Consider the following 23354-nt stretch of genomic DNA (forward strand, 5'->3'; position numbering starts at 1 on the left):
AATTTGCCTTGTTCTTCCCCTCTTCCTCCTCCACAAGCACCTTCTCCTCCAAGGAACAAATTGCAAGGAAGCAGATTCCACTCCACACAGAGAAGCAGGTGGCTTATTTGTGCTGTTGCCCACTAGGGCAGGAGTATATTGGGGCGGTAGCAAGAGATTAAGGACATGATAGCAGGCTATCCAGTCATGTGGAGAACACCTTGGAAAGCTTTGGCCAATAGTAGCCCAAGGTTGGCCAATTTGGGGAGGAGGGAAGAGCACTACTCTATTCTTAAAACTGTGGTCTGAAGGCGAGAACACCATTTCACTACATAAATATTACTTATTTTATTATTCTGTTTACTGTATTTTCGCTCTATAAGACGCACTTTTCCCCCTCCAAAAATTAAGGGGAAATGTGTGTGCGTCTTATGGAGCAAATGCAGGCTCCATGGCTTCGTGTTGCTTTTGCTGAAGCCAGGAGAGCAAGACGGATCAGTGTGCACCGATCCCTCTTGCTCTCCTGGCTTCGCTTCACTGGAGAGGCGCTGCACAGCTTTCCCTCTCTGCGCAGCGCCCCTTCAATGAAGCGGGAGGAGAAATGGAAGGGGCTCCATTTCTTCTGCCGCTTCGCTGAAGGGGCGCTATGCAGAGAGGGAGAGATTTTTTTTTTCTTGTTCTCCCCCTCTAAAACCAGGTGTGTCTTATAGAGCGAAAAATACGGTATATCCCGCCTTTCTCCAGTGCAGGACCCAAGGCAGCTCATAACATAAATTAAAGCAGTTAGAACTAAAAACCCACGATATTTTCCAGGAAATGAATACGTAACCCTCAGAAGACCGTGTCACAACAACCAGTTAGTAATCAAAGGCCTGCTAGAACAGTAGGGGCCTGTGGAACATGAGTATCTGACTCTTTCTCCAAAGAACTCAAGGCAACATGCCTGGTTGTTCCCTCATTTTCTCCTCACAACAAATCTGCGGAGTAAACCAGGTTGAATTGATGGGCATAAGGTCATCCAATCCACAAGCTTCATGGCTAAGCAAGGTTTGCAGTTGGGTCTGCCCAAGCCTAGTCTCCCACTCCAGATTTGGGAACTATAATTCCCTTCTGCACCAGCCAGCACAGTCAGCCATGATGGGAGCTTTAAGCTGTAAACAGGCAGAGAACCTTCTCAGTAGTGGTGCCCACCCTGTGGAATACCCTCCCATCAGATGTCTAGGAGATAAAGAACACTACTTGTAGAATACATCTGAAGGCAGCCCTGTATCAGGGAGTTTGACTTTTATTATGTTTTTATATGTTCTGGAAGCTGCCCAGAGTGGCTGGGGAAACCCAGTCAGATGGGTGGGGTATAAATGATAAAATTATGAAATAAAACATTATTATTAATAATTATTATTAAGCCTACCTGTATTAAAGGGCGGGAAACCACACACACAATATACACAGGTATATTGGAGCTCAGAGCTCACCGGGCCACTAACCCAGCCCAGAGTTGCTGAACTTTATAGTGTTAAATCTATGAAGCAACTTATACTATTTTGTAGGTGGAATAACACAACTTGAAAACTTGTCTTATTGGCTTGTATTCTGTCAGAACACCAATATCTAGTGCACTAAATGCGGTGATTTAAGACTCCTGCTGACTTGAGACATTGGGAGCCAGACATTGGGAAACTGATATCAGTAGGCCTTACTCCCACGTAACGGTGTGTGTGGCTGTGGTGTTTTATCTAGGCAGCCAGGGCTGCTCCGCATGTCAAGATCTTTTTGCACCAGGTCAGTGAGGACTTGCTTTTTAAAATCCTCCTATATACACAGAACTCCCTGTGTGCCTTTTGGACTGTATCTGTAGGTCTCCCACTCTGTTTCAAATAACGGGTCAAATAAGTGTTGCTTACTTTTTATAATACATGGAAGATGGATATTCCTCTGGCGGTTCTGGACTCTCCTTGGAGGTTTCTAAGCAGAGGTTGGATGGCCATCTGTCATGGATGCTTTAGCCAAGTTCCCTACACCCTTGGGGTCCCTTCCAATTCTAAGTTTTTTCTGCCTCAACAATATTTTATTATGTTTCTATCATTTTATGTAATTATATTTTGTATAAATTAGAAAAAAAGGTTGGGAAACACTGATCCGGAGTATCAATTTTTAGAGACCTAAATTCTCAAGTGCTGTTGGAGCTAGCCTGGGCACATATTTGTGACAACAGGACTTTTAGCATCATGGCCAGAGTAAACATTACTAGATGAACCATCTTGTTCTTTTTTGCTCTGAGGTCAGCTTAAAAATGGAAAAGACAGCCATGCAATGCTTTTCTAATGGTGCCCAGAAAATAAGTCCGGACCATGTATGCAGTGAGCACAGAAGTGTTATTTTATTTCTTCTCCCTAGTTCGCAAACAGAGGGAAGTTAATATTTACCAGCAGCAAACAATCAGGTCCTTTTGGGGGAATGCATGTGGGAGACTGGGACTTGGCAGGTTGCCTCCAGAGGATTCTGAACCGGGGACAGCAAACCAATCACTGCTATCATTTTATACGCCACAGAAAAAGAAGCCATGTTTACCTCTGGGTTTTGCTATCGTTTTATAACTTCTGTATTTCAATAATGAGATTAGCGCCATAGGAACCTGTAAAATAGTTGTTTTTTCCTGAAGTGGGAGAGGAAATTAAAACACATGCTGAGATTTAAGAAAGCAGTTTTGGAACACAGGCTGTTTCTAGAAAAGGGAAGGGGCACGTGATTTTACCTACTTAATAGCAGTATACTGAACAGAACGATGGTCGTGATCTGCAGATTTCACCCTTACCCCCACGCCATGTCCAGAACACAAAAGAACCTGTCCAAATCTTTGGGTTGTGTTAGATTTCCATTTGACTTGCAAAAGGTTGCATTAAAAAACATGCATTTCCGTTCCCATTGTTATTGCTGTAAAAAAGATTATTAAAATGCTCAAAAACAGATTAGAAGCAGCTTGTAAGCATTTACAGTCTAAAGTGAGCACTATTTAAGATACTTCGGGAAACGAAGTTATCTGAAACATAAGTTGAACAGTGTTATGTTTTTTGCAGCAGAAATTTAATGGATGGAACATCAGATTTACCGTATTTTTCGCTCTATAAGACGCACCAGACCATAAGACGCACCTAGTTCTTGGAGGAGGAAAAGAAGGAATAAAATATTCTGAATCCCAGAAACCAGAACAGCAAGAGGGATCGCTGCGCAGCGAAAGCAACAATCTCTCTTGCTGTTCTGGCTTCTGGGATAGCTATGCAGCTCTCGCTCCCTTCCATTCCTCCTCCCGCTTCGCTGTGAAGCCAGCAGAACAAGAGGTGCTGCGCAGCTCTCGCTCTTGCTGTGCTGGCTTCAGCGATAGCTGCGCAGCCTGCATTCGCTCCATAAGAGGCACACACATTTCCCCTTACTTTTTAGGAGGGAAAAAGTGAGTCTTATAGAGCAAAAAATATGGTAAATCTTAAATTCACAACCCCTATGTAAAAATTTTGGTCATGATAGGGAAATGCATTTGCCAACATCCATAGAAGAATAGAATAGGTTCTAACTGAACTATATGTTGTTGTTTCCACACTCTATTTTTATGAATCTTATCATTTTTCTTCCATGGTAGAAATGGAGCCAATAAGGTTCTCCCACCATCCCATCAGAAGGTATGCAAAAAGCCATATTATTTTCACTTATTGTGAACATTTTTTTGGTTGACGCAAGTTGACTTCTGGGTGGAAGACAGCTGCTTCCTATTCCTTCCAACTGCAACAGCAGCAAGAAGAGGCCAATTTCCTTGAATCCTCCTTGACACTTGACATTTCTGATCTCACTTCCTAGTTAAAAGAACAGGCGGTGTAGAAAGTAGGGAAAAGGTATCTATATCTTTACTGCGTAAGAGGGCATTCATGTACAGGTGACATAAAAAGGGAAGGCAACCATGTCATTAAGGAGATTGGTGCAACATAAGCTGAACCTTCTGAAAACAAGGTTTGAGTACTATCTTTGCAGACAGAAATTTAGTATTCCAGATAGAAAAGCACATGCCAGGTATAGTTCTGGATGCAACTTTCACTAGCTGCCCCATGCTTTTCTTCAGTACATTAGCATTAAACTGAAAAAAGTGATGCCACATCTTTTCCTAGTCTTCACACCCAGTCATGCTTTCATTCCCATCTGATGTTCAAATGAGCATGAGAGGAGTTGGGTTTCCTAGCATCAAATAAGGACCTAGACTAATGTGCACTTGGAAAATCAGATGTGCTTTAGATACATATTAAGATCTACCAAAGCAATTTGGTCAATTTACTCTGAAATGCCACTAGTCAGAAATCACACATTATTTTCCACTTCATGTCTTGCTACAATTTTACTTTTAAAATTTCTCAGAAGTTTAATTAAAAACAAACATGAATCTTGGTTTGAGCTTTTCTTTTCTTTCTTTTCCCCAGTCTTCGCAAAGAAAAAGAAAAACCCTCTATGTACCCACAGCACAGGAATGGAAAAAAAGTGTTTTATTATTTATTTTTACACATAAAGGTCTTTATTAAAAAGTAAGGCTGGTAGTGGAATTTTATTTTGATGCATAAACTTGATAGAAGTGGTACATTACAGAAATTGTATACCATGGTGGATAAACAAGTCAGTCACAGGTATGGGTTATTCTTTTTAAAAATTAGAATCAATAATTAGCATAAACATTCTTTCCCCTAATTACATCGTAAAGTGCCTCGTGTAGTCATATTCTATTGTCGGAATGACTGCTTGTACAAATTTCAAAAAAATTAGAAGGTACCTGAATATTTAATTAAGGAAAATCAACCCAGTAGTTCCACAAGGAGAAGCATGTTTTCAAGTAAAAACCACAAGTTTTAACAATTCAACCTTCCTCAATAGTCAAGCACCAATGTACCTCTTTGGAAAGAGATAGATAAGGCTACCAGTCTAGTCTAGTGGAACAGTTTTAATGGCCAGAGAGTGCCTCCCACATGCATAAATACGACTGAACAATGAGTTTTTATTATAGTTATTGCTGCCTGTGCAAACTAGGCCTATTGGGAACAATGGACTTAAGTAATCTGCTGGATCAGATCAAGCATCCATCCAGTGGCCAAACAGGTGTCTATGGGAAGCTTGTATGCAGTACAACGGTACTCTTTCCACTTGTGCTCACCAGTGACGAGTATTCAGAGACATACAGGCGCCAACAATTGTGGTAGAAAGTAGCTATTATGGCTAGTATTAACTGATCAGTTTTATCGCTCATTCTAACTTAGGTGGATATCACCAATAGCACTGCATTAAGGAAAAAATTACATTGGATAGTATCCAACAATGTAGACTTCTGGAGGTGCAACAGAACTTCTCCTGCCTCTCCACACCCTATGTGACCTCCCCAAATATGGGTGAACCCCCATAACAGATTCAGGGGGAACACAGAAGAGAAGGGAGTAGGTAGAGATGTTCCACTGCACAGCCATACGTTCTTGCACTAATAAAACTACTTCCCTGGACACCACTCGTTTTTAGGCTTAGCCATGTGTGAACCATGGATTAATTATAAGAATCTTTTTGATTCACATCACCTAGTGATAGTCACACCCATTCTTATAAGGCAGTCACTCTGAGTGCCTTAGCACAGCTGAGTGTAGCGGCACCCCCTGAAACTTGAACATGCGCTTGAGGGGAAAGTGGGAGAATACACTCTGAAAAACAGACAAGGAATCAGTGCAGAGCCCTTTTCTAAAACGCAAACACACACATCTATTTTTGGCAGTTAGATAAAAGGATACATATGAACTCCAAGTTCTCCCCCACCTTCTGCCACAGTTTCAATGATTTTCTTCATCACTTCCGCATGTCTGAAAGCAAATGGTGAATATCTTGAAATATACATATATTGCATTATTGTATAATACAGTAAGTTATCTGATTACAGAGCTTGTACGCAAGATAGTTCTTGGCGGCAGAAGCAAGCAATGAGAATTTAAAAATAAAGTTTAAATAGCTACTTCAAGCCATCTCTGGTTACTGCTTGGGCAACAGCAAGGCAAGTCTGCACTAGTATTCACTCTACTCCTATTTTATCATTGTTATTAGTAGAACTGGCAGAGATAATGTGGCAGCATGGGAGAACTGTATGCCAACAAGGCTGGTATTACAACTTCCTCTCAATCCAATGCAGACTGAACAGGACCAGGGAGGTTATCAGGGATTGAATGGCTACTGGACACAGCTAATGGATAGGCCTTCTAACGTAGAGTTAACACATAGGCATCCAAAGCAGACTACCTGGAGGAAGTATAGTATTTAACAGTTGCTTAAAACATTACTCAAACTAGTATTTCTTGCACCATCTATCGCAATCACCCTGTTCAAAGACTTCGTTTCCATAAGAATCATAACAAGGAAACAGTACTGCATCAACTAGGGTTGCAGCCTTTGCGATGAACCTCATTAAGCACTCAGAACGGTCCCAAGTGGTGAGTATTTTACAACCAATTCCCAGTAACTCTTTCCCATAACATACCCTCACGCAACTGCTGAAGCTGGAAAAGTAAAAGGAAGACAGCGATGAGAGCAGGACAAGCAGCCCAACACCATCAGAGCCAATAACTATTGGAAGTCTTTTCCAAAACAACATGCTGAAAACTTGGGGGGATGCTGATGCTGAACACAACTTTGCATTGTTAATTAACTAATGAAATACTTTAAGAAAGCTAAACAACATGGATGGAAAACTGCTGTTTTTAAACAATTCAGAAAACGAAAATAAAAAAAGGATTCAGCCAACAGCAGAAGAACTCAAGGGACACCAGATTTTACTTCAAGTTGCGGAAGTGAAAACTGTGCCAGTCTATGCCAGTTGGATTCATGAGTTCATCGTGAATCCTACTAAGGAAATGATTGCCACATTTTTGAGAACAGATGTTGTGCAGCAGAATGAGCAAAATAAAGCTCAGCATAACACAATATTGGGAAACTCTGAGCAAACATTGGTTTCATATTATTCTTGCATTCTTACTGGGCTCCCGTTGCCCATTAACACCAGTGGCTTGTTATCAGGCTTAATACAATGTCTGTTGTACATGATAGACTTGCTATTTTATGTACATTTAATAATAAGGTAGAGGAAAGCCCTTCAACTTGGTCAAACACAGACCTTGAAGTGGCCAAAATGGCAAAACAGCTGGACAATAGAGTTTGGCACTACATTTTGACTTCCTTTTCCAGACTTAAGGGGTCCAAACTTCTCAGTATGGGAATATTAACAGCAATATAGCCCCCACTCCTATTTGCTGACAGAAAAGGACTTGAGCTACTTGTGCCCAATAAGAGTTTATTTTTAAAAATCAGTCATGCTGTTATTCACAGAGATTTCCATTCAGCATTGTTCAGTCTCTTTTGCCAGAGATGCTAAACTGTCCTTTTGACTACAAAGTCAAAGGGACTTTGCCAGAGTGAGGGCAAAAGTTGTTCACCTGTTCCGGCAGAACTCAGAACTCGACTTTTAAAATGAGTTTTAAAAGTTAGCATGCTCCTGTTATTAAAATGAAGAAGAATCACAAAATCTTCCCACCCTTTTAAACTGCAAAAACAAAATGATGGAAGTAACCAGCCTAAGCAGAACATTTAACTTCAACACCTTAAGCAGGTAACACTGTATTTCAAGAGTTCAACAAGAAGATTAGGGCTTTAGAGTGAAGACAAACGCATGTTCTGTCCATACGGCAATGTGTGACGTTTTGTGTAAACAGAAAGCCTGAAAAGATTTTTTTAAAAAAATAAAACAAAGAAACCCAAGTAGCAGAGCCTGAGATTGCAGCTTGAAGCATGACAACTGTTCTCATTTCCAGGACGATTGCCTGACACCTTCTGGAGAGTTTGAAAAGTGGAAATAAACCAGAAAATTGACTTTTAGTTGGCAAGACCCCCAGCAGTCTGACTTCACAGTGGCCATCAAAGTCCAACGGGCAAAATCCAACAGCATCCACACACTAGCAGGACACAACTGGCAGAACAGATTTCCTGTCTCCATGCAGCTCCCTAAAACACCCAAGATCTACTCCAGAGACTGGGGGAGCCTTTAAGAACACATGCAAGATGGGCTAGAGAGTTGCAGGGGAGGGGGAAAGGGAAGAAGAGGACTTTCCATTGCACGAGTGGAAGTCCGCTCAAATGACACTGTGCACGATGTAACAGACCCAATAAATTAGAATGAGAGCAGTTTGAACTGAGTGCTGGGGGAAAGGGTTTCAGAGTTTAAGACCAATAAAGAATACAAAGATGCTAAAAAGTGGCCAGAATACAAAACACACTTCATCCACCAAAACCTTTTTCATGAATATTTTCATATGCTGTTAGAATGCAGACTGAAGTATACCTGCACGGATGAACTGAACACATTGGAGGTGGAGGAAGATGGGGGTGGTTTTCAATTGTCACAGTCTTTTTGACATGGTCTTGACTAATATCTTCATACATATAGTCTACAGTTAATGGCTGTCGTTGCTAGAGAGACAGAGAGAGAGAGAGAGAAGTAAGGACAAATTGCATAGATTCCTTCTCTGTAATTAAACAAAGAATTTCAGCCAAGCAAATAGTGTTTTATTCTGGAATGTTTTATTTGATGTTTTAGTGTGCTCTGGTTATCTCCCGTTTGGACTACTCTGCGTGGGGCTTCCTTTGAAGGTGACTCAGAAACTATAACTAATCCAGAATGCAGCTGCCAGACTGGTGACTCGGAGTGGCCACTGGGACCATGTAACACTGGTCTTAAAGGATCTACATCGGCTCCCCGTATGTTTCCGAGCACAATTTAAAGTGCTGTTGCTGACCTTTAAAGCCCTAAACCACCTTGGCCCTGTATACCTGAAAGAGCATCTCCACCCCCATTGTTCAGCCTGACAGTGAGGTTCAGCTCCAAGGGCCTTCTGGTGCCTCCCTCACAGCAAGGAGTTACACTGAACCAGGCAGAGGGCCTTCTCAGTAGTGGTGCCTGCCCTGTGGAACGCCCTCCCATCAGATGCCAAGAAGATAAATATTATACAACTTGTAGAAGACATCTGAAGGCAACCCTGTATGAAGGTAAAGAGACCCCTGACCATTAGGTCCAGTCGTGGCTGACTCTGGGGTTGTGGCGCTCATCTTGCTTTATTGGCTGAGGGAGCTGGTGTACAGCTTCCGGGTCATGTGGCCAGCATGACTAAGCCACTTCTGGCGAACCAGAGCAGCACACGGTAAACGCCGTTTACCTTCCCGCCGGAGCGGTACCTATTTATCTACTTGCACTTTGACGTGCTTTTGAACCGCTAGGTTGGCAGGAGCAGGGGCCGATTCGAACGCCAAACTTCTGATCGGCAAGTCCTAGGCTCTGTGATTTAACCCACAGCACCACCCACATCCCTTTATAGGGAATGTTTAGTGTTTTATTATCTTTTTATATCTGCTGGAAACCATCCAGAGTGGCAATCAAGTCAGATAGGTGGGTAGAAATAATAAAATTATTATCATTAACTAATCTGATTTCCCCCCACCATAAAAGGTAAAGCAGTATAAAAATGAAATTAATAACAACATAAAACAGAACTTGCTTTGCAAGCCTCATACAGTAAGCCTGCAACTTAGGTGGGGGTTACATTCTGTGGATTGTGCCTACAGCCAAAATCACGTATAGTCAGAGCCCACTGGAACTGCAAAAATAAAAAATGTGTATTTGGTCAACAGGGAGCTGAGTGCAAGAAACAAGTTCCATTATTTTCTTGCTGACTTCCAGTGTGCACCACAAAAGTAAGCTTCGTGCAAGAGCGACACCAAAGAAAGCTTGTTTACATTTGTTTGCAGAAGGCTGCATGATCTTTGACACAGTATGTCTGAGGCCCCTTACCATAACCTATTACCAATTTTTTGCACTACTGATCTCTGAACAGATTCAAATAAGGAAAAAAGAATGTTGTACCTCATCATAACCAAATAACCAGAGCCTTGGTGTTTGGTAGTATTTGTCATATGTGATGTAAAGGTCGTACGTCCTGGTCTGTAGGATAGCTTCTTCTTCTCCCCCTCCTCCTCCAACATCAGCTTTTGCCTTAGCAGCTTCCACTATTTTTCTTGTATCCAATGTTGCCTGCTCAAGATTTTAAGAAATAAATTGATAGATTTAAAATGTCCGCTGTTGCCCACTCCCCACCAAATTCAGTGACTACAGGCATTAGGTGGTGGTATAAACTCTTCATTGAACTGGTGGTTAGTTTTTAATGAAAATATACATATGAAGTCCACATGCAGTTTTAAAAAGAATATGCTACTGGACGTATGTTGAAGTCAGAAAAGACATTGCTGCTGCCCAATGAACACAGTGCACTTACATCATCTGTCTCCAATAGCCCACTCTCTTCATAATCTGAAAGGATATAAAAAGATCATGTTACCATTTACTGCTTTTGCTAAATATTTATGCATGCCCAGGGTGTTCAAGAAAGATGCAGATTAAGAATGAAGTTATCAAGTTTATAAAAAATACACTTTGCAGTGTATGCTGTAACAAAGAATGCATTCCTCAATATAAACATTAAATTATATTGAGGTGCACATGCTATGTTGTTAACCAGTTGTCACCCCACCCACGGGATAAGCTGCTGTGTTGTTACAGAATGCTCACAAACATTCTGTGTGTTAGGGTGGTAGGAAAAAGCAGGCAGGCTGAGGGCTGCGTAGAGTGCCCAAGAGGCAAGCAAAATTAGGATAAAAGAAAAGGAGCAGGGTAGGTTAAGGTAGAGGAGCCCAAGCAAACTACAGAGAGTTGAGAAAAGGAAAAGAAGGGAGTGTGTGCTTGAAAAACCACTCATGGTTCAAAGGAGCTGTATGGTATAGCTGTCCCTGTAAATATATTCTGTGGTGGAATTTTACCATTTTTTTCTGTATGAAGAATTATGAATTTTATTATATTTCCTAGCAGTTCACCTACAATTACTTCCTGAATTAGTTTTTATATTTAGGAGCATATACGTTTCTTATGCATTCCAAAACTTAAAAGGGGCCAATTCTGTCCTCTTGGCATCTTTTTTCCATATTTGTTAATGACCACAGACAAGTGATTAGTAGAGATTAGGTGGAAACCAAATTTGTGTTAGCAGATTTAAACTCAAGGCACATCACCCTCATCCATGTGCCCCCAAAACCTGCTCCAGAGGGCTCCCCAAATGGCATGGCATTTCTCTTTCTTAAGACTACAGTGTAATTTGTCATTATTTTAATTTGCCTTGGTATCATCCTTTCTACTAGGTTGGCTTTCTTAGCTTCTTTTCACCTAATCTGTCCCATGGAAGTATTGTGCCCTACTCATCAGAATGCCACTGAGTTGTCAGGCCAGTTGTGTGATTAAAGGTAAAGGTACCCCTGCCCGTACGGACCAGTCTTGACAGACTCTGGGGTTGTGTGCCCATCTCACTTAAGAGGCCAGGGGCCAGCGCTGTCCGGAGACACTTCCGGGTCACATGGCCAACGTGACATCGCTGCTCTGGTGAGCCAGAGCTGCACACGGAAACGCCGTTTACCTTCCCACTGGTAAGCGGTCCCTATTTATCTACTTGCACCCGGAGGTGCTTTCGAACTGCTAGGTTGGCAGGCGCTGGGACCGAGCAGCGGGAGCGCACCCCGCAGCAGGGATTCGAACCGCCGACCTTTCGATCGGCAAGTCCTAGGCGCTGAGGCTTTAACCCACAGCGCCACCTGTAATTTAAGACTACGTCTTATTAAGTTCCTCGTATTGATTTGTTAAGACTACTGGTACAGAAATTTAAAAATAAGAAGGCATGATCAGTCTTTCACACTTGCACCCCACCTTTCCTCAAGACACTCAGGATGGCTAGTAGAATCATGACTATTTGGATGGAACAACACAAAAATAATCTTGGGCTAGTTTTGTATCACTTACATTCCATCTTACATAACACAACGTAGAAACACAATTTCTTCCATGTACTCTCAACTCCAGTGAGTGACTCCTTGAATATATTACTTTCAAATTTATTGCTTCATGAAGGAACTGCTTTAACTCTTTCCTGCAAGGGGTTCCAAGAGGCATTTTAACTTCACCACAACCCTGTGATGAAGTAACAGAGCTTCACAACTGTGCAGGTATTTGAATCTGATTTCCTACATTTGAATCCAATACTCTAGTCCAGGGGTCGGCAACCTAAGGCCCATGGGCCACAAGCGGCCCATGGGGGTCATTTAACCAGCCCACAAGCCGCCCCAGATCCGAGCCGCCCCAGATCCGAGCCACCCGGCGAGTCTCAGTGCGCTGTGCTAAACTGGCAGGGTGTGGGGACTCGCTTCCGTGCCACGGGAAATTGCATCTGCACAGATGCCGGAAATCATGTCTGCGTAGGCGCAGGAAATCATGGGTGTGCACGCTCACGCACAATCCGCCCCATGGAGGGATCTCCGCTGAAGTGAGCTGGCCCAGGAGAGGTAAATCTTGCCAACCCCTGCTCTAGTCTTTACACCTCACTGGAAGTGATGAGTAACTCCCAATCAAACCTCTTGCCTCAGAATTAAATCTATACAGATGAATCCCATTAAAAATTCATCTAACTTTCTAAGACCTCCATTAAGAATGTTTCCCCAGTACCTTCTCCTTTCTCAACTGGGTTCCAATGTTTACAAAATTATCATCTTTGGAGTCTCAGTTTGAATTCATTGCTTCTTGTCCACAAGAGCAGCGACCAATTCCACTCCACCTCAAGGGACTGTTTCATGAATTTAAATAACTGCAGTGAAGTTTGCAATGCTATGCAGGAAGGAATCTTCTGCAGAAAGAATTCTGTGCATAAAATGGACTCCAAAGTGCAATGATGGCAACATTATTGCTTTGCTTCTGCTTCATACCTAACAACAACATGATCTAGTGAAGCATTCCTTCAAGTGAGTGGCCATTACCTTCCATATCAGCTGCCTCTCCCTCATCATCATCTTCATCATCACAAGACCCTGAGCGCTCTGGTAACTTTGTATTGTCCTTTGAAGACAAGAAAAAGCAATGTACCGTTTCAGTGTTCCTGACTAGAGCATTCATGCATCAAACTTAAGAGATCACTCAGCAATTCCATGAATGGGGAGACTGAATCACTCTACCAACTTGCAAACTGGCCACTCGCTGTGGTACCAAAACAAGGACCAAAAACGTACCAATAAATGTGTCAATAAAGCTTGTTTCTTGATCATCATGAAGGTATATGAAAATATTGTACGGCAGTAAAGCCCTGCTCTAAATGAAATCCAATGCAACGAGTTATAGCTAGTTTTTCAATTAAAATTCAAATTGTACAGCCCTCTCAAAGCATGCCGTATCCTTTTAAAAGTGGTGACCTCACATTTCTATGCTGCATCAGAGACTGCACACCCTGGCTGGGATAAAACTGAAGACAGCAACCACAAAGCATGCAAACTTTACCACTCTTGAATACATTTTCTCTTTTGGGAAAATCAGAAATGTTTTGTGTAAGAATGAAGCACTTTTGCCAAGCATAAGCACAACTCAGTCCAGCCATTTGTAGATCAGATGGAACAAGGGTAAACCTACCCATTCCCTCACCTGAGCAGTCTACGTCAAGGATGGGAAACCTGTGGACTATTCCCACCAGCCCCAGCTGGTCAGGGATAAGGGCAGTTGCAGGCCAGCAACTTGTGTCCATATGCCTCCTCCATGACATATCCAGAGAGTGACAACGTGAGAACAGGCCTTTTCTGTGGTGGCTCCCCGTTTGTGAAATGCCTTCTCCAGGGAGGCTTGCCTGGCGTCTTCATTACGTATCTTTTGGTGCCAGGTGAAAACATTCCTCTCCTCTTCTCCCAGGCCAATCTATGGCCTTTTAAACTGAAGGAGGGAGGGAGGGTTTGTCGCTTTTGTCTGTTACTATGCTATGTATTGTTTGTGCCCTTATATTGTAAACCACCCTGTGATTCTCGGACGAAGGGTGGTATAGAAATTTAATAAATAAATAAAAACACTTGGACAGCCACAGGAGTCCCATCCCTGCTCTAGTTAACCAGCAGTTTGGGGGCTGCAATCTAACCACAAATTAGCTGCTCTCCGATCTAAACCAGCCGCCAAAACAAAAGGACAAAAATGTGCTTTAAATCTCTGCACTGCTCTGGCTGGCTACTTTCACATTAGCCAACATGGCTCTATTACCTGTGGGCTTCAAAAACTTTCCTGAATTTGTTTTCACGAATATGCTTGCATTTAATCTACAGAAGAGTGCCTCCCTCAATACAGAAGTATGCAGTGGATTTACTGCTGTGGTTCATATTAGGCATCTAACCTACTGTTCCAATCCACTGGAGACATAAAAGGGAAAATATTTTTTCTTCAGGGAAAGCAGTTACGCCAGCAAGCATACCAAGCTGTTAGGTTTACTCAGTGCTATTTTTCTAGAAAAAGAGGTGCCGGAACTCACCGTGAACACCTCCCTTGTTCTCTTAGAATGGCAATGGTGCCCACTGAGAGGTGCCAGAACTGGGTTCCGGTAAGTTCTGGCTGAAAAAAGCCCTGGGTTCACTTTGTATTACCCATCAGCATATTAGCCACAGATTCACAAGTTAATACCTTGCTCTCCAGTGTGATCTCCTTAATGGATTCTGTCACTCCTGTAACACCTGTAGAGAGCACAGATATAGTCAGAACTAGGGAGAAACCTGCTAATATTTTTATTCTACAAACAGCTGCTCCCCACCCCAAACGCTGGGTGATGGCAACTGTGACTCATAATTTTCAATGGCTGCTTTTTCAAATGGCTAAGGATCGAGATTCAGTGAGGAAAACTAAAATCTGAAGATGGTCTCCAGGTCTGGACATTTATGTGTTCTAGAGCATTATTCAGAGTACACGAGAAGCTGGGCATTTACAAGTTTAATATACAAGAGAAATATACAATACCTGCATTGTGATATGTGTCCACCCATCCTCCATCCCCATCATCTTCTTCTATAATGGCTTCCAGTTCATCCGAATACTCCATTTGTTTACATCGCTTATAGCATGGCACTACAAAAAAACAGTGAACACTGTTCATTCACAAAATCTGCTGGAGATAAATTCTCCCAGGGTTTTCAGAACTGGAGGTTGATGTATATACTTCACAAATCTCAGCACACGTTTTTGGAGCATGGGTTTGGTCTTAAGTGAAGCTTACTGCTCGGGGGAATCCAGGCACAAAACGGACACTAACTTAGCTAGGAGCTAAAATACACTGAAAACATTTAGCAAGCAGTACAGATGTCAATTGAAACTTATATGCACTAAGGGCAAGTGCCTTCCTGAATTTTATTGAAGCATTTGATTCAGCATCACATAGAGGAACTGCTGCTTAAAAGCAGAAGACCTAAGGATCAGCATATGTATTGTAAGGTGGGTAAAGCCCCATTATACTATTTCCTAAGTATGACATAATCATAAAGAACTGGTACAGTATTTGAATGTTCTCTCAGTTTTGCATAAAGTACATGTTTAGCAGCTTCATTCAGTTTTGTTGTTTTGGATCAAGACAGAAGCAGATACTGAAATAATTGTTCAGGCCTCTAGTCTAACCAGCTGCTGTGGCATAAGAACACCTGCCTGCCCTATGTCCCTCACCAATCGAGTCACCCAAGCCAGCCTACCCCATAGTGGTGCCCTCCTGATGGTCAGGGATGTTGGAGCTGTCGTCCAACACATCTGGACTACATTATGAATTGCATAAAGATGCGTACAGAACAGCACCAAATTACTCATACAAGTAATCCATACCACAAGCACAGTTTGCTTACCCATGTCATGCACATAAAGAAGCTAAGGATCTCAAAAGTTCACATAGCGACTCTCAAGATATAAAACTGTGCACGCCTATCAAAGTTGGTTCAACAGCAAGTATGAAAGTAAAGATACATCTGCAGGGCTGTGGCTGGTGCATATTCAGTCACAATCACAGCACTAGTGCCAAACTTACCATTTCTAGTGACCAAGAACTGTTTGTCTGTTGGGAGATATGCCTTGACCTTTAATTCTTCTCCTGTAGCCCTTAAAAATATGAAGTAAGGCTGTGAAAAGCTGCGGACAATCAGAGACCAATTCTGGCTCTTATACAACAGAATCATGTTTCTGCTAAAGCAGAAACAAAAACACTCTGACCAGTTTCAAAGATTATTTGCCCTGTGGCACAGAAAGGGGGGGGGAGGGAGAAGGAAGAAAAGAGAAAACTACCCAAGTAGTTTTCCCCCTTTGGAAGACAGACCTAGTTGTCTAGTGCATGGAATCCCAGTCTGCATTTCCACTTCTGTTAAATGATAAGAGCATTCTCAGAATTGCATTTCTTCTGCTTCCCCTTTTACAACATGCAATCCATCAAGCTTATTGTATCTGTTGCAGGAAGGAGACAAGGGGCTTCTGTGAGCTCAAACCAAAGGAACTGCTCAAAGCCTGTTACAAGTTGTAGACAGATAGGCATTTTTCAATCCTACCATTCTTCTAATCCTAAAAAACACCTTTAAAGTGTGGCTAATGTTTCACTAACTATACATAAAAAACCCTCTTTTGGTATATTAAATATTTGTCTTTGTATCCTGGTAAATCTTAAAAGCTAAATTGAAAATGAAGTCAGTACAAGCTCATAAAAAATACAACACATATCTTGAGCAATTTCAAGTGTCCATGTTTTATGTTCAGAAGTCAAAGGAATTCAGAGCAGATACACTCAAGTAATGGTATACAACTGAGAAGTAAGCCGCATATGCTCAAGTCCATTCTGCAACACCCTCTCAAAAAAAGTAGGTGGGGTGGAGGGAAGAATTATACAAATTAGGCGTCCTTGTATAGTTTCTCTCTCACACGCAGTGGGAAATACGTGCACATTCACAATCACCAGACAGTGAATGTGCTACCCATCCCTATGTATTCTTTTGAGGTGGTTTCTGTAGAATCTTACTTACCATTGCCAAGTAGGACAGTGGTGAACTAAATGGTCTCCTGCTGCCACAAACTGCCAAACACAAAACAGAAGAAGGCTGAAAAATATCTGATATATACAGAGTTTCACCAGCCTCAGTAGCCTTAACATCGTGACTTATAGCTGTACAGAGTACGTGTGAGATTAAATCCTACTGATACCAGCTCAGTAATTTGTCTTTCCCAATTCAGAGACAATTGCTCCTTGAACAATTTCTGAAGATGCATATACAAGAAAATATTTTGTCTGAATGGGACCGTCACACAATTAACTTGCAAACTAGAATGGGATTCCTGGATAGATTGCTAATGGGATGATCCACAAGCCAAGTCCAGCAGCTGGCATTTACACACTAAATATTTTAAAGGCATATAGCCACAAGACATGCTCCAAAAATATAGTGATGAAAGCTAAAAAGAACCATGCACTAAATAATCACCATCACAAATAGTCACATCTAAGCAAGGTTCTTTCTTCTCTCTCTAGAGACAGAATGACAGAAAAACCATCTTTAATATATTAAACATTTATTGCAGTGTCAACTTCTTGGGACAGTGAGCAACAGCCACTTATATCCGCACTAAATAAACAACTACTAGGAAAATCTAGTGGACTGTCAGAACAGAGAAGTAGAAATGCTTAGCTAACCACAATAGTTAACTGATCCATCTCCAAACAAGTCTTCAGGTTGTGTCTCAAGTAGTGCAGGGCTTTCCCTTCCCTTCCTCCCCTACATGCTCCCCAAATCTGTTTTGAGGAATCATTCAACACTTTGGAGCAGATTTTGAGGGTGTGTGGATGGCAGTGGAGGAGTGGGAAGTTCCACTGCACAAGCAGAAGTCTGCTGTGCTAACAGAAGAGCAGCACTCAATATAACCCTATATCTTTACATCTTGCTGAAATAACAAGATGGGGAGGGGAGAATTTTGTTACTGTTAGGATGTGTTTTCCGTTATGCACACTGTGTTAAGTTCAAAGCAGCAAAGGTCCAGTCAAAAAATCAGGCAATATTGATACAAGTTTGCTGGTTAGCCCAGCATGGAAAGTAAGTATTCAGTGGCTTCATATAATAACTTGAAGACAGATTAAAAAGAACCCATAAGCACTGCTATCAAAGATTAAATTCTTATCAGTGAATCCCTCTGCAGTAAAAATCTGCCACTCCATCAACATTTAGGAATTAAGGTCAAAAAATCTAGCCTTAATTGCTAGCATTCAATTTTTAGAAGTTTTTTTTTTTTTTTTGCTGAACAAGTTTCTATTTCGGGTGGCAGAAAAAAGGTTTCCAAGCTCTCCCATAAGCTTCAGGTACTGGTGTTCCTTTGATAAGAATTGTAATACTGTAGAAACAAATATTATGCCAAAACTGGACGAATCAGTTTCCTTTTTAAAAAGGGGAAAGAAAACAGGGAAGGCCTCTTAAGTTCAGTGCAAACTTCTGTATTCCTGCTATTTGTAACATCATTGGAAATGTTCTAGATCACAGTCATGAGCAAATACTTTCTTCTGCATTTGCAACTGACCATGCTACAGTAAAAAAACATGAGTTCTGCCTCATTCATTTTGTGGTACATGAAGGCAGGGGCCAAAAACAGACATGTGAATCTTCAGCATGCCTATTTTCTTCCTATAAAAATTCCTAACCCTAACTCGTGTCTTCTCCTTCTTTCACATGCTCCACGAGTCTTACACACTTACTTTGCAAGCACCTTTCAAATAAGTAGTGTCCCAAGGTAAAATATTAAGACCTAGATTGAGCAATCTGAAGTCTGTTTGATAATTCACTTCTGGGCCCAATTTAAGATGCTGATATTGAGCTTTAAAGCCGTAAACTGTTTTGAGATCAGATTACAGTGAGGCCTTGCTTCTCAAATTTAATCTATTCCGGGAGTCCGTTCAACTCCCGAAACGGTTCGCAAACCAAGACAAGGCTTCCAATTGGCTGCAGGAGCTTCCTGCTCTCAATCAGAAGCCACTTCAGATGTTCGACTTCTGAAAAACGTTCACAAACCAGAATACTCACTTCCAGGTTTGCGGCGTCCGGGAGCTGATTTGTCCAGAAGCCAAGCCGTTCAACTACCAAGGTACCACTGTACTTGGAAGTACTGTTTGCCATAAGAGCAGATACAAATACATATTTGCAGGGTGCCCATTAAAAATATATTAGATTGGTGGGTACAATAGACAGAGCCTTTTCAGGTCCCACATCTTGGAACTCTCTCTTAAGAAGTTACAATTTGCTCCTTACCCATTTGCTTTTAGACGACTCTGATAGACCTTTTAATCTCAATCTGTCTTTAAGTAAAATGGTGTGTGGACTGGGTTTTCAATGGTAAAGCTGTTTTGTGATAGTAATAGTTTGGGATCTCTTTATACTGCTGATTTTAGTTTAATTTTTGAAGCTACTGGAATTAAAGTGTTTTTAGGATCTTGATTGTAAGCTGCTTGTGAAAATGTTTGGTTTCAAAAGCAGCATATAAATCTTTAAATAAAATAACAGCATGACCCAAATTGGAAGGTACATGCAGGTATTTAGACACAGTCCACAGCTACACTAGTGAGGGGGACACAATGTCCCTCATTTACAAGGAAAGCTGCACAGGCAAGAGCACCAATATACTGAGAAAACATAGTAGAATAACGCCAAGGAAAATATTTATTGAAATAGATGCTAAACAAGTACAGTGGTGCCTCGCAAGACGAAATTAATTCGTTCCGCAAGTCTCTTCGTCTTGCGAGTTTTTCGTCTTGCGACGCACGGTTTTCCATAGGAATGCATTGAAAATAATTAATGCGTTCCTATGGAAACCGCCTTCCCCCGACCTCTTCTGGCGGGCGGCATTTTAAAATCGCCCGGGACAGCGGAGGACTTCTCCGCTGTCCGGGGCGATTTAAAAGCCCCTGGGAAGGCAGGCAGGGGGGACAAAGGCTTTCTCGCCCCGCCGCTCGGCTTCGGGACATCGTTCCGATGCCGGGCGGCAGGGGGAGGCTTTCCCGCCCGGCCGCCCGGCTTCGGGACATCGTTCCGATGCCGGGCGGCGGGGGGAGGCGTTCCTGCCCCGCCGCCTGGCATCAGGACGATGCCCCGAAGCCGGGTGGCGGGGGGAGGCTTTCCCGCCCCGCCGCCCAGCTTCGGGACATCGTTCCGATGCCGGGCGGCGGGGGGAGGCTTTCCCGCCCCGCCGCCGGGCTTCGGGACATCGTTCCGATGCCGGGCGGCGGGGGGAGGCTTTCCCGCCCGGCCACCCGGCTTCGGGACATCGTTCCGATGCCGGGCGGCGGGGGGAGGCTTTCCCGCCCCGCCGCCGGGCTTCGGGACATCGTTCCGATGCCGGGCGGCGGGGGGAGGCGTTCCTGCCCCACCGCCCGGCATCGGAACGATGCCCCGAAGCCGGGCGGCTGGGAGAGGCGTTCCTGCCCCGCCGCCCGGCATCGGAACGATGCCCCGAAGCCGGGCGGCTGGGAGAGGCGTTCCTGCCCCGCCGCCCGGCATCGGGACGATGCCCCGAAGCCGGGCGGCGGGGGGAGGCTTCAAAAGCCGTCCGGGGGCTTTTAAATCGCCCAGGACAGTCCCGGGGCGATTTAAAAGCCCCCGGTTAGGCAGGCAGGGGGGGCAAAGACTTTTGCCCCCCGCCCGCCTTGGGAAGAGGTCCAGGACCTCTTCCCAAGGCGGGCGGGGGGCAAAAGTCTTTGCCCCCCCCGCCTGCCTTCAAAAGCCGTCCGGGATAGCGGGAAGCGCTTCCCTGCTATCCCGGACCGCTTTTAAAATGCTGGCGGTGGGAAGCAGAGCCTTTCGCCCCCGCCGGCCTTCCTGGACCTCTTCTGAAGTCCGGAGGGGGGGAAAAGGCTTTGCTCCCCACCGCCAGCATTTAAAAAAAGGTCCCCGAGATTTCCCTATGGGCTTTCGTCTTGCGATGCAAGCCCATAGGGAAAATCGTCTAGCGAAGCGTCGCAAAAACCGAAAAACCCTTTCGTCTTGCGGGTTTTTCGTCTTGCGAGGCATTCGTCTTGCGGGGCACCACTGTACTTGAAAATATTATTGTGTCTGCTGTTGCAGACCTCCCAGGAAGAGGAAGCAGTTACAAATTTTGTAATATTTCCACATTTCCTCTTAAAATCATTTTTGAACAGCTGATGCACTAATTTAAGAAGTGTACAAATCTCAGCTTTTTGCTTGTAGCATCCCTCAAAGCAGCTTACAAATACCATCCATTTTAGAATAGCTAGAAAAGGGATCCGTTTTGCAGCCCAATCCAATGCATTTTTACAGAGGGAAATCCAGCTGTGTGCACATACAATTTCAGTTGTAGTGGGTGCAGAGATCTGGTTGGTATGTTCACAATTGTGAATGACTTTTCCAAGAAAATATGGACTAAATGCTGGCATTTTGTCACAATTGTAGTCTGAATTAAGAGGAACTAGAAAACTCTGCAACAGGAACTTCTTGTTTTACTACTTTCAAAAAGTTACTTTGAAAAACAAGCCGACAAGTGTATACATACCTCTTCGGGAGTGATAACTCCGGTTTCTTTAAACTTTGATTCCTACAGTCAAAATAGAGAAGAAAAATAAAAAGATGAGTTTTTAGATTTGAAAGTAAAGGTCTCAGGATAAAGACAAACTATACTGCCAGGCAAGTCAATAGTACTAAGCTTCTAATCTACCTCATAAAATGATGATAGTGTTAGATATCCTTGTGTATACTACCCTGAGATCTTTGAAGGCAGGACATAATGCGCATGACATCATTTTGACCGTCTGCACATGCGTGTGCAGCGAAACCTGGAAGTAACGCGCCACGTTACTTCCGGGTTGCCACGGAGTGCAACCCAAAAATACTTAACTTGAAGCACATTTATCCCAAGGTATGAGTGTAAACAGAAGCATAGCTGCTTGTAATGCATTCAATGTAACATGCAGTTTGACCTTTACATACTTTCAGCTTCTAATTTGCTTGGTTCTGCATTATCACAAACTCCCATCTGTCATCTGTTTAAACAAGAACTGTTAAGCAATGACAATCATTTGGAGAGCTGCAGGGACTACGTTCTCATCTGCTTTTAAAAATGCCAACTATGGGCAGAGCCATTCATAAAACTTACAACTTCTAGGCTCCAGATACACACAACACCTGGATTTTTTCCTATTCCTTCTCCGGCTCCTGAATAAATTATGCTTATTCTACTGTTCTCTCCAAGGACAGTGTCTCTTCTAAACGAGACAGAAATATCCTTCCTTCTCCGTGCATCAATGCAACACAGCAGCAGCACTTATCCAAAGAAGCAGTCATATAGCGTTCTGTAAGAGCAGGGGAACATCCATTCTTTATGGCTCTGTAGTGCATTTATTCCTCAGAAACCTGAAGCAGTAACGAAAGACCTTTGTACTGAGCAAACATATTTCAGTTTGCGCTGCACCAGTTCTTTTGCAGGATACCTGTTCACAGACCAGCGAAACACATCAAAACACATAACCCGTTACCCATTGCAAAATATCCCACCACCAGCACAGCAAATGTGCATTGTAAGCACACTGTTACCACATGACATACAGAACAAGGCCTTCAGAGAGCAGGACAGGCCACCTTTGACAGCTCCTGGGGGGGAAACGTACAACCTGCACGGTTTTATGGGTCACACAGGGCCATTCCGCCTAAGAGGGGGATATAACAGAGGAGGGTTCCACTGTAGCCATTTTCCAGGGAGAGGAAAAAAAAAAAGTGGTGAGGAGAAGCAGAAAAGGGTGCCTTGGCACTGCCGATTTGCTGTCGGCGTTTTGGCACAAAGCTTCCACGGGCTCCTTCTGGTCCACAACAAGGTAAAATTAAAAATATAAATACAACGCGCGAGTCTTCAGGGTTGCACAAGGCTCTTGGTTGCCTATTTGAGGGCTGCTTCTGGGTTTCTCACCGACAGAAATGCTATTTTGGCGAGTGGGGGGGGGGCGGAGAAAAAGCGTGGTCCCCCCCCCATGGGAACGACATGACAACGGGGACCCCCCCCCGCCCTTCCCTCCGGCTGCTGCCCCGCGCACTCCAATCCGTGGCTGAGGGAGGGGCCTCACCTTCAGCACCGGAGTCAGGTACTCGGCCACCTCCAGCGCCTTCCCCTTCACCGTGTTAATGACGTTCTGCATCCTGCCGGTGCTGCGGGCGGGGCCAGGTGGGCGCCTCTCGCCGCCGCCGGCCACCGAACCGCAAAGCCAGCCCAACTGCTCGCCCCGCTTCCTGCCTCCCTTCCGGGCGATCGCCGCCACCAAGGACTCCGCCCCCTCCCCCCGGCGCCTCCAATGAGGGTCGGAGGAGGGAGTCACGTGAGGGGGGACCCTGGACACGGGATTCGCTCAACACACTCCCTCCTGTTCTGAGGCAGACGCAGAGTC

The 23354-nt window shown here is 43.6% G+C and overlaps 1 protein-coding gene across 1 annotated transcript; it reads right to left on the reverse strand.

Moving 5' to 3' along the window:
- Positions 1-4485: 4485 nt before the first annotated feature.
- ATG3 (autophagy related 3) lies at positions 4486-23237 on the reverse strand. Its single transcript, XM_081908671.1, has 12 exons — positions 23037-23237; positions 21476-21517; positions 16957-17006; positions 15978-16048; positions 14930-15037; positions 14600-14649; positions 12931-13009; positions 10356-10390; positions 9947-10114; positions 8372-8499; positions 5781-5849; positions 4486-4783 (listed from the first exon to the last, which is right to left on the reverse strand). The coding sequence occupies exons 1-12, from the start codon at positions 23106-23108 to the stop codon at positions 4702-4704; spliced, it is 954 nt and encodes a 317-aa protein (XP_081764797.1). The 5' UTR covers positions 23109-23237; the 3' UTR covers positions 4486-4701.
- Positions 23238-23354: the final 117 nt, after the last annotated feature.

The sequence above is a fragment of the Podarcis melisellensis genome (genome assembly GCF_964234715.1).
Source record: "Podarcis melisellensis genome assembly, chromosome: 4".
Taxonomy (NCBI): domain Eukaryota; kingdom Metazoa; phylum Chordata; class Lepidosauria; order Squamata; family Lacertidae; genus Podarcis; species Podarcis melisellensis.

Bases quoted from the DNA above. Each gene is read 5' to 3' on its own strand.
- ATG3 (XM_081908671.1), bottom strand. From the start codon at position 23,108: ATGCAGAACGTCATTAACACGGTGAAGGGGAAGGCGCTGGAGGTGGCC. The intron at 15,038-15,977 runs GTAAGTTTGGCA...GTTTTTTTGTAG, and splicing joins GTTCTTGGTCACTAGAAATG to TGCCATGCTATAAGCGATGT. The intron at 10,115-10,355 runs GTAAGTGCACTG...AATCTTGAGCAG, and splicing joins GGCTATTGGAGACAGATGAT to GCAACATTGGATACAAGAAA.